This window comes from Ambystoma mexicanum, chromosome 4p (assembly GCF_040938575.1).
Source record: "Ambystoma mexicanum isolate Mex_15411 chromosome 4p, UKY_AmexF1_1, whole genome shotgun sequence".
Classification (NCBI taxonomy): Eukaryota; Metazoa; Chordata; class Amphibia; order Caudata; family Ambystomatidae; genus Ambystoma; species Ambystoma mexicanum.
Genome location: NC_090927.1, coordinates 509,386,709 through 509,402,259, shown reverse-complemented (window position 1 = coordinate 509,402,259; position 15,551 = coordinate 509,386,709). Strand labels below are relative to the sequence as shown.

The window sequence follows — 15,551 nt, the reverse complement described above, 5'->3', positions numbered from 1 at the left end:
GTTGGTTCGTCAGAGTTCTCTTCGGTTTGAATCGTGGGCACCCACCTCTCTTGGCGTTGGCCTCGTAGTCTTGCGGCAAGCAGGGCGCCCGCTTTGTCCCCATGTTCATAGTGCTTCTGCTTCAGATGCTGTAGCTTACGCGCTATGCTTCCCGCCTCTAGTTGTCTTAATTCCTCTCTTGTCGTTGGCCTCTTTAATCTTTCGTGGTCTATCCTGATCAGCCGTTTGTGCCATGTGGTCCAGTTGCAGCGGGGACTCGTTGTTGAAGATCACTTTTATCACAGATCTGAGGCCCAGGCTAGGCCCTACTTCGCGCCTTCCAACATGTCGGAGACCGATATGCGCTAAATGTGTGTATGTCGAAGATCTGCATCACAAATGTTTCTATTGCCTTCATCTGAAACACGATGAGGACAAATGTGAGATTTGTCATTGAAGCAAAAGGACCGGTACAGCAGGTTGGCAGCATGGTTCAAGTTTGGGTAGGCCTCTGACACTGCCAGGCCTCATCCAGAACCAGCTTGTCCCAGGACCAAACTCCCTCGGAGAATAGGTCAAGGCCCTTTAAAGACACCGGTCCATGGGGGTCCAAAAGAAGGCTTGGCTCCATATTATGGATCCCACTGGGTTTGTCACGGGTCCCAGTTTGAGAAGGGCACAATCGCTGTCGGCCACAACGAGCCTAGCCAGCCAGTGAGGGGCGCTGCCTCCAAGAGGAAGTCTTTAACCCCTCTGAAGTTATGTCTACCATCTTCAGATAAGCCAGCAAATACAAGCTCCTTGGGTTGGCTCATCAACCCCCCCTCCCCCATCGACCACATCAACGGCCAGGTTGACAACTTTGTCGATGACCGACTGCTTCGTTTTCAAAGATATCGAAGACCGCAACATCTTCAACCGTCACAACCCAGTTGACCGCTTCAGCATCCACCTCACAGACCACTCTGTCGATGACCATCACAACTTCGTCGCAAGGGAGTCTGGCAATGAAGGTGGTCGCTATCCCATGAGTGACCCCACAGCGTACAGCTGCGGCAGCAACATCTGCTGGCACTTCAGTGATGGGACTGTTACTATTGCCGCCTCCCTCTAGCCCCCTCGCCCCGAGACCCCACTCCCGAAGAAGTCTGGGAAGGACAAGGAGCAAATGACGCCCTCAGAACCACTGGAAGCAGGGGCCAAAGGAGGTGTCAAGGGAGCCGGTGCACATCTACACGAGCTCTGACAAGCATAACTTGCCCGAAGACTACTAGTCTGATTGCAAGGGGGTGAGACAAGTGTACATAGAGGATCTCCACGGGATGAATCCGGATCACCGTCTAGCACAAGAAGGTGCGTCGGCCCGGAGCCGCTGACGATTGTTCCTACTCCACCTGCACCCAGAGACATGTTGGATATACTTACGATACTCCACAAGCTGGTATCTGAAATAGAGCAAGACTGCCCGCTACACCTGCTCCGGCCCGCAGTCCCTCAAGGCCTCAGAGGAGCCTGTAAGACCTGACTGGCCCGAGGCATCCACCCACCCTGCTGCTGCCCGTGCTTCAGGCCTTGACACATCCATACAGCAGCCTCCACCATCAAGGCCGCTAATGTCCTGGCCATCTGATCCCGCTACGATAGGGAGCTGTGGTATAATCTGGGACCTATTTTGAACTTCCTGCCGGAGGACAAGAAGGTCGAGGCCCTGGCCTGGCCCGAGCCCTGTTCCTGAGGTGGCGTTGGACCATGTCATCACGGCGAGCTTGGACATCACGGATACTGGGTTCTGGGGCAACTGGGTGTCCTTTCAATGACGGGGATGGCTGAAGACCACCAACTTTAGAGGAGGTGGGGGGGGATGTCCAGTCCAAGAGGGTGGACAAGCCCTTTGATGGGGCAACCTTTTTGGCAAGACTTTGGATGAGTCTCTGCAGATGATCGAGACGGACACGGATGGCGTGCTCGCTGGGAACATTGCAACAGAGGAGGTTGTTGCCCTTTCGATCCTTGAGAGGGAAGTCCGGGAGGTCCTCAAAGGGGTTTAACACGCCACCTATCGTCAACCCTCCCATTCCACGACCCAGGTGACCTACAGAGCCGCTTGCAGGCCTACGGAAGCAGCAGTCTTCATCGCCCGCAGGCGGATGCAAAATCCCAAGCAGGCCTGAACCTCCATGAACCCGGGCCCCCACTTGCGCACCCCAGTGGGACTCCAGTTGTGTCAGCGAGTGGAAGACAATGGCCACAAACAAATCAGTGCTGGAAGTTCTCCATCAGGGGCACTCCTTGGAGTTCCAATACAGGTGTCCTCTTGTCAGCAGCGTCACATGGCACAGCTGCTACAGGAGTTAAGTCATGTTAAGAAAGGGGGCGATGGGACCCGTCCTCCACCGCCTACAGAGCTCCAGAGTGTACGCCAGATAGATTCTGGTGCGAAAGAAGTCAGGCGGGTGGAGGCCAATCCTACACTCAAGATGCCTCAACAAATTCTTGGAAGCCCCAGAAGTTCAGGATGGTGACGTTGCAGCATGTGCTCAGTCAACTGGAGGGAGGGGACTTCCTGGCAATGAAGTACTTGACTCCGATGGCGGCGCACCTTCGTCTGTAGGGCATCCACTTAAACCCTTATCTGGATGATTGGCTTACCCGCTCCCGCGCACTGGCGTACCGGCATACGGCAGAACATTTGTCTGCTAACAGATCTCGGCTTTTCCATCAATTAGCCTCCATGGAGCCATCGGCCATCGCAGAAGTTTCTCACACATGTCTCAACATGGTTTGCTTGTCTGGTGACCCCCTCGGAGGGTGACGGCCATTTTTGGCCATTCTGGGAAAGGTGCATCTCCGGTCGTCGGCGCAATCGACAACAGTGCAAGCATCATATCAATGTTGGTCATGATGTCCTCCTGAATCCCTCTCGTCCCTCCTGGCAGGCTGCAGATGGGTCTCTAGGAGTTTCTGGATGCACTCTGGCTACAGATCTTGGGCTCTTGGACAGACAAGATCGTCCTAAACGAGGAGTTCCGGCAAGCTCTACGATGGTGGGGACTGCACCCTCATTTCTCTCAAGGAGCTCTTGTTCCAGGCCTTTCAGGTGCAGCTTTGTGGGCATCCTGATCTACTTTCCTCCAACCCCCTCTCCCCCCACTTGGAATAATCCCTGAGGGATATTGTGCTGTCTATCTTTGAGGGACTTGCTGAACTGCATCCAAGCTGGGTGTGAAGTGTTGCACTGCTTGGTGGTTTACACCTTTTTTCACTTACTATATAAATCCAGCCCTTTGCCCACAGTGTATAAATCCAGTGCTTTGCACACTGCTTTCCTCAAACTAAATCTAGAGGGGCTGCTTCAGAGCTCTTTTTCTTTACTGTGGAAGGTTTAAACACAGGAGGTTGTGGGTAAGGAACACCCAATTTGACTCCTACATTTCCAGACTGTATCTCCTTGGCATTCCCTCCCACCATCTGTCATGGAGAAGGAATAATCTTGGGGTTCCAGCACTCTTGCACCTACTGCATTCTTCCTGACAGACCGGGGGCCCCTTAACCAGAAGGCAGATCTTGACATCCACCCAAAGGTATGGACCCTGGAGCAACACTGTAGGGCTCTGCGCTCTTGCCATCTTCCAACACCTTCCCAGGGGGCTTGGGCATATATGTGCCCACTCTAGCTTCCATAGTCACTACTCCAGATGCAACTTCAAGGGGCCAGATCTACTGCACGGCATCCTGACAGGCTGCAGGTCTGCACACTGGCTCCTCCACCTGGCTCTCTTCATTGGGCATCTGCAAGGCTGCTGTTTTCCAGGGGCAATCGTATGTGGGCAGTAGACCTCATGGGCCACTAGCGGTGAAGGTAGTCTGCATGTCTTCGCACCAGTCTCTTCTGCTGTCTCCTCCACCCCTCCAAGACCCAGCTCTTCTCTGATCAGCAAGCGTTTTCTGGGCACCCAGACTCCTTCGATGGCACTGCATTCTTTGATAATTCTCAGGGTGTTGGAATTGGATCTTCAAGGTACAGAGCAGAGCTCATGGAGGCAGCTGCTGCTCCACTACACTGCTAGGCACACTCCTTGGCCATTTGTCTTCCAAGCAGAAAATGAATAGGCCATATTTTACGCACCCTTGCTATTGATGAAAAATAATGTAGTTGTACTAGTACAGCTTTCCGGAGTCTTGTCAACCATCTTTCTTCGAAGAGGTTCAAGGATCACAGCGTATTGTGACATGTGACTGAGATGTCTGCTTAAACCAGGAACATTTTTGCATTTGTATAGTGATTCTTCACTGCACCTTGGGAGGATGAGTGACTGAGGGCCACCTGCTCTGAGTCATACCTGTGACCTTACATTGCATGCATGTCTGCAGTGGATGCCTTAGTCCTTTCAGCTATCTTACTGGCTATCCTTCCATAAATGTCAGCAATGATGGCCACCCTACCATACATTATTCTGAGCCATGAATTTCCTGTCGGAGGCATCTTTAAAGTGATCAAACGTTATGAGGCAGACTGAAAATGGTATTATTCAGGGTGGAAAAAGTGTACATGCATGTTGACCTCTCCAACAATGCTCTGATTGACCACACTTGCTTTTTGTTTTTTTACCCTTTATGCAGGTTTGCAGCAGTGTCTTGTTACTCTGGTGTTCAAATCAACTTGCTGTTCCACTAGCAGAAACATGCCTTACTACGCTGTGCAGAATGGCAGGAACCCTGGTGTCTATCACAGTTGGTAAATATTACTAGGAATATTTCTTTAATGGTCCTGCCATGTTTCCAAGTTCTAAGTTTCATGATTGTAGTGCTTTGTTTGGCTCACTTCTGTGTACTTCTAACTGAAGGTACTATAATTTTGATTACATGTTTCAGTTTATTTTTTGGTGGGGAGTTGCATAATCCTTAATTACACAATTCTACGGCGTACCGTTCAAACTACCAGTTTTATTTTTCGATTTTTATTTTTATTTTATTTTTTATTTTTTTTCCTTCTTTAATATCAACCATGCAAATAGAAGGAATAAGTCCTCCAAACATATTATTCCCATTCTAAACATCTTGTTTTTCAATTTAGCAGAGTCGCATACCAGATTAAAATCTCGTGCCTTTTCCAGTAACTAAGCATTTCCCCCACAAAGGATTCCTGGCTAGGATTGGGGGATACAGACCCACCGGTCTTTGGTTCATGTTTATTTAGCTTCTGTATCAGCTTGTCTGTTTTGTTCATGGAATTTAGACCCCACACGTTCAAAGACCTCACCTTAGTCCTTCCAGCCCAATTATATGCTGTTCCTCCCTGTCCCTGCCCAGTTTAAGGCTGCACTAATACCATTCCTTGTGTACACTTCTACATGTCTTTTTAAGAACATGCCATAAATTCCTGCAACACATCCTCAACGCCTCCAATCCCTGTGAGAAACTAGAGGTTATCCTACATACCTACTCCCTTTTGATCCTCTTCTCAGGTGGCCAGGGAAAGGCCATTGGGGTGGAGATGTGAGGGAGGATCACCTGGGTGGAGGGTCCTTGGATTGGGGGAAAGGATATCCGCAGGTGAGACATATCATCCCCATTTTCCTTGTGAAAACCAACCTCCCCCTATAGGCTATTGCAAGCCATTCCACGTGCCATTCTAGTAATGGGATGAGGAAGAGGCCTGTGACTGTTGTACAAGCCAGGCCTGTCCAGAGTACTCCAGTAATTGTGGTCAGACAATTGAGATTGAGCACTCGCACCTGCAACCTGGCAAATGGATGCAGGTGTCTAAAAGGTGGAGTCGACCAGGAGAACAGAGACCAGCATGAGTGAAGCTGGGCTGAGCGTTGAGTCTGAGGGGAGAATCCTGTGCAGAATGAGGCGGCCAGCCCGCGTTGGGTCATGCTGGAAAGCCATGACGCCAACAAGTATCCCAAAGGAGCGCTGGAGCGGAGGCCCAGGCTGTGCCGCGAGTGCCATAGTGGGTGGGAACCCCACTGGTCGGATGCCCAAAGCGGGAACTGCAGGCACAGAAGAAACCAGATGGCTACAAGCTACTGGCAGCATCTGCAGGAAGCAAGCACAGCTGCCGGCAACCCACAGAGCGGAGCGAAGTGAGCGGGGTTCGCAATCCGAAGGAAACATGCCTACGGGGCAGCAGAAGGGAAAGCAGCCGCCCAGAGGAGATGCCGGGGTCTGGTGAGTGCACAGGAGGGAACACTCGAACGGGAGCGCTCCTGGGGGCTTTTGGGGAGAAAACGTGAATGCTAAATGAACGCAAGATGCAAAATATAGTGGACTTGAAGCAACGGGTTGTGACAAATAATGCGAAAAAGCTGAACTGTGAGCAACAGAATGAAAGCTCTGAACTATTGAATACCTAACTAGATGAAAGCTTTTGGCAAATCGATTAACAGATGACCAGTTTGTGAAGTACACGTACATTATATTAGCAAACAACAAATCTTAAGAGATTCAGAGAAAAGCAAAGATTGTATATTGCTGAAGAGTGAATGCAATGTGGGGAAGGAAAGGGCACCACAAAGTGAACTGTATGAAAGAGCACATTGTGGCAAAGTTCAGGGACTGGCAAAGAGGAAAACTCATTGTGGTAGAGTTAAAAGGCTGGCAAGGAGAAACCCAAGTGAATGTGAACCAGAACACTGGTGCAGGTACAGAAGAACCTGTGTGGGCATGAAATCTTAGGGTTACCGGTTGAGTGACCTATAATGGGTGGACTGTGTGGTCCGACAACTGTGCCTAGACCGGGCTTACCTTATTTGTGAAAACCAAAGAAACATACAGAGCGGCAATCCAAGTGTATGAAAGAGATTGCTGAAGTGAAGCAGAAGAAAGTAATATTGAATATTGAGAGACTGAGACGAAGTACAAGTTGGCAAGCTGAACAAACCGGGGGTGGGGGGAGTGGGGGTGGGGAAGCAAAAACCTGAGACCTTATGAACTTGGTGGTTGTCTTGATGAAGGGATCCTTGAGACCCCTTTTTTAGGGAACCGATTTCTTCTTTGGGAAGGGAACCCCGAGACTTTGTGGAACTGTCGTTAGCTTGGGGAGGGGGAGCTGTGAAGTAAGCCAAGAGCTGGAAGAAGTTCAGAACTTTATTTGGAACAGTGTTTAGTTTGTTGCTGACATCCCTACACATTGTTTAGCTTTAGTTGTGAGGGCAAGTCTAGGTTTTGGACACAGACAAGACTTTTTAAAGTTGAATTGACTGACGCTATGCTTGTGGTTTTTTGTATTTTTTTTTTTTTGCGAAACACCACCCTTGCATAGGGCAAGTTAGGCCTTCAACCGTCCTTGCATTTAAGTAAATGAGAGATTTTCGTTTGAACTTTGTATCTGTCTGGGTGTTGCTTCACGATTCCTTCCCATCACCAAAACCTGCTTTGATACTGAGCACAGTGTATTGCTGACATGACCTTTCTGCTCTATTCACCTCGTAGCCTCTCCACCGGCCCAGAAATAAAATCGTACCGCTTCCAGTCTGTGAACACCACACGTGCAGTATTAACAGCAGAGTCCTTCCTATAGATCGAAAAAGTAAAAGTGAACATATACCCAGGTTTTGTGATTATTTATTTTCCATAACAGTACAAACATTCATATCAATTACAAAGTATTTGTGCATTATTGATAACTCCCTCCAATCCTCCCGCCCCCCCCCCCCCCCCCCAATTAGACCATGACCAAGACAGTTATGCTGTGGACCGTAAGCGTTGAGGATTAGCGCGGGCTAATGGCTGTGTGACCCAATCTTCCTTTGTGCAGAACAAGGTCACCGTGAGGGCTACCCACTGTAAACGGTTGTCAAGTTGTCCATTTTGTGTTGTCGTTGTCTACAGCCGAAACAGGGGCTTGGGAGCTGGCACATCTACGAATGTCCTCCCACCATGTTGTGACACTGGGGGCTATGGGGCATTTCCAGGCCATGGCGATTCGTCTTTTTGCCAGAATGTACATTAGGTCCTTGAGTCTATTTAGGGGCTTGTTCTTTTTGCCTTTTGGGTATGAGCCCAGGATGCAAGCTTTGGGTGACTGCACGTCCAATGTTATGTCAGCTTCTGCTACCTTTTTGTTTTGATTTGTGTCCAGAAAGCCTGTATTGCCTGGCAACACCAGAACATGTGGGTCATTCCAATGGAGAGTTCATGATACTTGGGGCACGTCACGGCGCCCGTACTACTGAATCTCGAGATGTCTGGGGTGAGGTAAGCTCTATGAATATTGTAGAATTGTATGAGCTGGAATTGCTTATTTGGATATCTTGTTCAGAGTGCACTGTGTGCCAGGTGTTACATGGTTCCTTGTGTTACGTGGTTCCTTGTGTTTTGGTGGACTCATCTTGCATAGACCTATGCATTGATGGTGATTCACCATCTTCCTTCATTAAGGTTTACTCCTCTTAAGGTGGTTCCTTGGTAGTTGTCCCTGCATATTGGAATTTTAACCGAATAAGCTGGTTCTGTGACTGGCTTAATCGCCCTTCTTCGTGCCAGCATTACCTGTGCAATGTCTTGAAATATCTGAATTGCAAGGTCTTTTTAAAGATTGAGGTTTTTTTTTTTCTGGGCACTGCTAGTTTCAGTCAAGATCATTTTAATTGGCTTGTAAGTCATGAAATTTCACTAGGATCTCTTAGTCAGCCTGGTTTGCGTCTGTGAATTTACACACTATGTAGTCTGTCCATCTTGTCTTGTGGGTCTTTTATGACCAAAACGGGGAGTTGTCAATAACAAAGTTTTCCTTGGATGTTTTATCCCCTCAACACCTCCCACCTGCATTCGTTAATTCGCTTGCTACTACTGGATCAGTATCCTCCTTACTTCTTGCCACGCGGGTCCCGGCATGCATCGTTCTGTTATTGCCCACTGGTCGCAAGTCTGCTCTGCTGCCAGGGGTGAGATGGAGTTTATCTCTGAGGATTTAATTTGCCCACTCTGTTCCCCTTGCCTAAGCAACCCCACCCCCACCCCAGGCTGGGGTCATAATTGGAACAGTGAAGGAATCCAGTAGAGGGAGGGAGGGAGTGTTGGAGGAGACTGCAGAGAGCCGTGTCTCCATGCCTTCTATACCACGCCCCGCCTTTGTATAACTTGGACACTTTTTTGCAACCACAGCTACCCATCTGTAATGGTCATTTTGGTTTTCTTTTGCTGGCCGGTGCAGTTGTGCGGAGTCTTCAGCAAATAAGAACTGCTGCTCCCAACATTCAATACTTCGCTCTGTTCCCTGTATTCTTCGTTGGGGTAACCTTTAGCTTCATGACTCAATTTCGAACTACTCTTCTGCAGCTTCTAGTATTTGTATTGGTTTGCCTCTACTACCTGGTGTCTCACTTTAGACGTATGTACACATTGGGGTACGAGGTGCTCTGGGAGCAGCTTTTCTCCCTCTTGTGCTTGTTCCGTTAAGTAAACTTTCATGAATACTTCAGGGACATCTTTCCTACTGGAACGGGACCACAGACATTGTACACAGCAAAAAATAGCCTTAACATCTTTTGCAATCTTCCATACATGGATGGCACATTGGACTGCCATGCTCTATGGCTTTGTCCGCCAGCCCTTTCATCTGTGCTTTGCGAGACTTGACCGTTTTAGTACATTCTTTGCAAACCCTTGGTTTTTGTTCCTGCTGGTTAATTATTCTTAAACTGGATGCCTGGTATTCTGATATGCTTTATGCTGCATAAATCTGTGTAGGCACTGAGTGCTCGTTTCCTGCTGCAGACTTGCAATGCTGTTTGGTGTCTTGAGTGTACACTTTCTCCAGCCTTGGATCTTTAATGGAGTCACATGCTGTGAATATTCCCCGTCATCAGGCTGGGAATCCCTGGTTACTTTAATTTAGTAATTTTCCTATGGAATAACTGACACCTTGAGTGTCCCATAAACGTCATAGGTGCTTTTGGTCCCCACCACTAGGACGTCCAGTATATAGCTCTGCCCCAGCAGCTTCCCCTCAGATTTCAACCGCCGTTCTAGCTGGTGGGATTCCTATGGCTTCTCTTCACTGAGAAATTAACTTTACACACAACATATTTTTCCACTACATTCAATCCGGAGCAACCTTCTATGGTGAGGGCTACGAACATGGAGACCGTTAGAATTCCTTGTTCAGGCCCTGTGGGACGTGCGGCTTATGAAGGTGGTATATATATATATATATATTTTATATTTTTTTGGAAACCCTCAAGGACAGGAAGCATCCGATTTGTTAGCTAAATGAAGGGGCACACCTGGTGTCCGAGGCAGGCTCATCAAGGAGTGGGAGAGCTACCACCCTCTCTGATAAGCGTTCGCCATCAAGCCACAGGTCCAGGTCGGAAGAACGACCTATGAAAAAATAAACAGGTGAGCCTAAATCATCGACGAGCCATGATAAGACTGCCTCACAACCCCGGTCTCCTACTATAAAGAAACCGGTTTGCAGGGAAGGCTCCCAGTCCAGTACTAAACAGTCGAAAAACCTGTCAACGAAGACAACCTAAACTACATCGTCAAAACATATGGACAAGGGCTCACGCCCGTCAACTAAGTCGCCCTCTAATTTGTTGAGCATCTTCTCAGACGAAAGAGAAGCATAAGACTAAATCGTCCACGAAGACCTCACCCCACCTTCCCACTCGTCGTCACTCTCGTACTTCTCTTAGAAAAGGCCCTAGATCCTCCTCTGAACAAGACTCATCCACGAGGCATCCTCTGACGACAGTAGTCGACGGTACATAATCCAAAATCAGAACATCACTCGTCAATGAAAAAACAATCTCCAGGGAGTGAGTAGTAGTGCATATCTCCCCCCCCCCCCTGTCAACGAGTTCTACCACGGCTCAACCCACAGTGTTTATCCCAAACAATCCATCCTACAGCTACAGGACAGCTACAAGAGGTACACCTACTATCCTGCAGTAAACTAAATACTGAACTCCGAACGGAGGAACCAACAGAGCCCAGGTAACACCCTCTAGGTATGTCACCCATAAAAAAAACACCAAAATCATGCCTGATGAAATCCTACAACATGAGAACATCTAACTTTAAACCTCCTAGGGAGGAGTGTCCAGGAGTCACATCTTGCCTTAAATTTCTGGTCTAGTCTTCCTTTTACTGCAGGTTCAGTGAAAGGATTTTTCATGGTTTGTAACCCCTAGCCAGACATGATCTAGGATGGGTATTGCAAATACAGCCTTTCGGCACTTACCCAAAAGGAAAATAATCTCTTTTCCTCTGCTGGAAATCTATGCTTAGTACTAACCATCGGGCCAACGACAGTTAAAGTGGCTAACGCCCTGCCGATAGTGGTTCGCTATGACCGCAAAATGTGGCAATGGTTGGCTCCCATATTGGAGCATTTGCCAGAAAAACAGCTAAAGGAGGCCATGACACTTGTACTTGAGGGCGAGGAGGCCTCAAACGACATTGCACTGGATCTTGCAGAGACGTAATTCAAGCAAATTGGTAATGGGATTGTCCTGAGAAGACAAGGATGGTTATGCTGCACCGACTTTAGACAGGAGGTGCAACATCATTGATATGCCATTCGAGGGAGAGAACGGTTTTGGCAACAAAATCGAGAAGCACTTAAGGCAATGAAGGCATACTCTATACTTGCTGCTCGATCATCAACTGCCTTAAAAAGGCAGGTCTTTGCGTCGTTTTCGGGGAGCCGCCGGTCAAACCAGGTTGTCTTCCACAAGGGACACCAAGAACTACAGAAGATCCGGCTACTAATCCCAGGGATATAGAAGGAACTACCAGTTGTTTGGGAGAATTCTCTGTAAGGCTAATTTCCCAAACCTAGTGAGTCCCCCAGCAGCTTTGCTGGATTTTTGGGGTTTATTTTTTTCTCTTCTGCTAAGAGTGGGATTCTTTTGCTCCCACTCTTAGACAGGATTTGAGGTGTTCCTTTAACTTTCCATGTGTTTTATGGGCTATGGGGTCTTTTACTCCATAGGGTCTCATGTGTTTTTTGATGTGGGTTATACAGCACCCTCCATGCCGTAACCCAGGGGTGTCGTAGCGACCCCCCAACATAGACTCCATGCCCTGGGACTGACTACTGTCTCCCAGGGCATGTAAAGTCACCATTGGTTTTACTAGCCCCAAATTATGAACAGAAACCAGTACAAACCATCATATTGTGGACGTACTGGTCGGGGCAATTCGATTGCCCCGGGGTCTGTTGTTCGAGGGGGCACGTCTCCGTCCCCCCTGATCGAGTTTTGGCTGGTGGCAGTGGATACTACTTTTTATATTCGACCGCGAATATATCTCTATGGGATTTTCCCATTGTTCGAGGCTACTAACTTTAATTATTTAATTCTCATAGCCTCGAACATACCGCCGGTTTATTTAATATTAATTCACCGGTTGGTATCTTTTGCCAGAACTCTATTCTAAAATGGCATTTGTTCTTCTGTGATTCCAACCCAAGTCGAGCCCTTTGTTCCACTTTTTGGCGGGCTTCTCCACAGAAGCCTCCAAAAGTGGTGCCACTCTGTCTGGGTACCACAGGGGGTGTGGGAGGGGGTTTAGGCACCCTGGACTGAGTTACCTTGGTAACTCAAGTCGCACTCTTGTGTGATTAGCCCAAGTGGTGAGCCGACCGGTTCACCACTTAGCATGTTTGACAGCTAGGCTGAGTGAATGGGGGTGTGCTGCATAAAAGCGGGGCTTTGGGGACTGGAACTTCAGAAGTTGCCACAGGACCTGAGAATCCAAGGATGGTGAAGCTGAGCCGACCTGCAACGACGACGCCACCGGTGGAGCCCTGCTGAACCGTCTCACCACTTTTCCCGACGACAGAGGAGATCTCCAGTCCGGAGAGTCTTCTTCCTTTGACTGGTGGGGATAACCAGTTTTGCCTTCTTTTCACTTTCTTGGAGCATCTTGTGGCCGTCTTGCCCGTGCCAAGCACCCTGGCAACCGGTATACCACGGTTTACCACTACTGTGAAGAGAAGGGTAGTGCCTTTTAACCGGAGAACTCCGCGGCTGGTTTCTTCCCTGGCAGTGCAACGACCTTCATCGTTCCTCCACGGCGAGACTTCTTCTTACTCTGGACGAAACACCGACTTGCACCTGCAGCCAGGAACAACTGCCCCCGCTGGAGCTTCCTTCACACTTAAGGTACTGTGTCCCGCCTGGCTTCCCTTGCGACAGCCTCGACTTTCTAACCTGGGCTGGCCTGGGGCAACCTAGCTAACTTTTCCTGACTTTAATTTCATCCTTTTTGTGCGAACTATCTACAAGACTCTTTGGGCATAACTCCACTGTGTGAACCTGGACCCCTTCTGCTTGCTCTCTCCAAGAGTGGGACTTGCAATTGACTTCCTTGCTCACCAGTATAACTCTGCCTATCCTGCCTTACTCTGGTTCTTTGTAAAAGTATTGAAACTTGCGTGCTTCTTTAACTTTGCCTTTTTCCCTCCCTTTCTTTACAACTTATTAGATTGTCATCTTATGTTAAGCGTTCACCAGTCTGAAAATAAGTGGTGTTTCTCACAAAGACTTGTCTAATAAGTGAATAGGGTTGTGTGTATATATATTTCTGAGGCTTGAGGAATCTGCTTAGATCCCATGCTGTGCATAGGCCGACATCTAGTGGAAGCTGCGGAGTATTACAGTTTGTTTTTCGAAAGTCGAAAATGGGTGTCGACACAGGGCGTGCCAGTAATACTATCCCTAGTGTGACGTCCACTGTACCCATGATCCCTCACGCGTCTAGGATCCCCAGATTGTTTTTTTCCGCCATTCTGGTCGGAAGCACTTCATCGGAGTTCCCTGGCTTTGCCATATTTTCACTCAAAACTAATTCTAATTTGCCCCGTTTTGAACAACCTTTCGTCGATCAACATCTCGACGCCGAACCGGGGAAGAGATCAACGTCGAATACCCGACGGATTGGGCCTTGAGGCTTCCGCCTCGGCTCGGGCCTGGGCCGCTGGCCTCGGCCCTACAAGTAGGGAGAGTGGGGGGTGCTACACTTCCACACTCGGGTGTATATATATATCATATAGACACCTTCTTACCTACACACACTTGCCCGCTGCCCACAGGCGCGTATGGAGGGTACGCCCTTTCAGTTTTGCCCCAAGTGTAATAAGAAATACCCTTGGGTAGATAAGCACGCTACGTGCAACCTTTGCCTGCCCAGAGACCACCCCGAGGCGGGTTGCAGGGCCTGTAGTAGGTTTAAGCCCAAAACTCTTAAGGACCGCTCCACCAAGCGTTGGGCCCACCACGCCAAGCTAGCAGCTATGGAGGCGGAGGGTACCTTCAGCGACGGCAGCGACGCCGGACTTTCGGACGGCGAGGGCACAAAGGCGTCGAAAGACAGCCGAACGCACGTCCCCGGCCTCGGAAGGTCGTCCGTCCCGGCGACTATGGGGAAATCCCCCGGCGACAAAAGCGTTACACATACACACGCTAAACACAAAAAATCCACCCGAGATTCGACGTCGTCGAAACCTCAGAAAGAGGCACAGAAGGAGCGGTCCGAAAGGACGTCCTCTGGGCGGTCCCGGTCGAGGTCGCCGCACGACGTCAGGCAAGCCTCCACACTTGCACATAGTGCCTCGACCATTAACATCACGGAAGATCAATCGTCCGGAGACGAACATGACTTCCGTCACCAGCCTGCACCCCAGGTAAAGGGTACATCACTTGGGAGTAAGGAGGGCCCAGTTTCGAAGGCTAGTTCGAAAGACAGGGATTCCACCTCCGATCCTCGACGCCAGGCGTCGAAAGATAAGGGAAATGGTAAACCCACTTCCACCCACGGGGAAGGGGGTAAGCAGCAAAGGAAACAACCCTTGCAATCCTCCACAACAAGAGAACTGACTTCCCCCTCCAAGTCTTCTCAGGGCCAGTCCATAGGAAGTTCCACCAAGGTCACCCCAAGCTCCAAACTCTGGTCATGCGAGGACATTGACAGAGTAATGTCAAGGATGTCTTCCTTAGCAAATTTCTTCGAAAGACACCCTGACCAACTCCTAGCTTTAAACCCTCAGGAATCTTCTCCCTCAGGTTCAAGGGACCCTATCCCTTCAAATAAAAGGCCCCGGGTCGAGACACCAGTAAAGGCTTCAGAACCCTTCGAGGTCCAACCCTATTCTTGCCTTTTCCCTACAGACCAAGGGAACTCTTCCCTTATAGAGGGTCAGGAAATTGACACGCCAGAAGATCTCGCAGGGTCAGATTATTACGGGGAGGACGAAGACGAGGATGAGCCAGAAAATAGCCCAGATATTTTCCGAATGGACTCACCAGTCGAAAGGGAAGCCCCAGGGTCTGATTCCCCAATAGATAATCAGCCCCTCCTGAATGAACTGCTCTTTCGGGCAGCTAACCACTTCCACATAGACACACAAGGTGTCCAGGAAGAGAGGGACTTTGCGGAGGAACTAATAGGGGAAAGGAAGCCAGTAGCCCAGACCATTCCCATCCTGAAATCTATTCAACGCAGAATAGCACCATCCCTTATCAACCCAAACCTGACAAGACCTGTAAACCCGAGGGTAGAGAAGCTGTTTAAAGCAGCCCAGTCGGACCCTCTATATATTAGAGGTCAACTTAAGC

At 49.1% G+C, this 15,551-nt stretch overlaps 1 protein-coding gene across 1 annotated transcript in view; it reads left to right on the top strand.

Moving 5' to 3' along the window:
- The window catches only part of LOC138453320 (ribonuclease H1-like), a 607,996-nt gene that overhangs the window by 117,455 nt on the left and 474,990 nt on the right, over positions 1-15,551 (top strand). The window contains exon 2 of the mRNA XM_069606028.1: positions 4,600-4,714. Coding sequence (XP_069462129.1) covers positions 4,662-4,714 — 53 coding nt within the window. The 5' untranslated portion in view covers positions 4,600-4,661. The remainder of the gene's footprint in view (positions 1-4,599; positions 4,715-15,551) is intronic.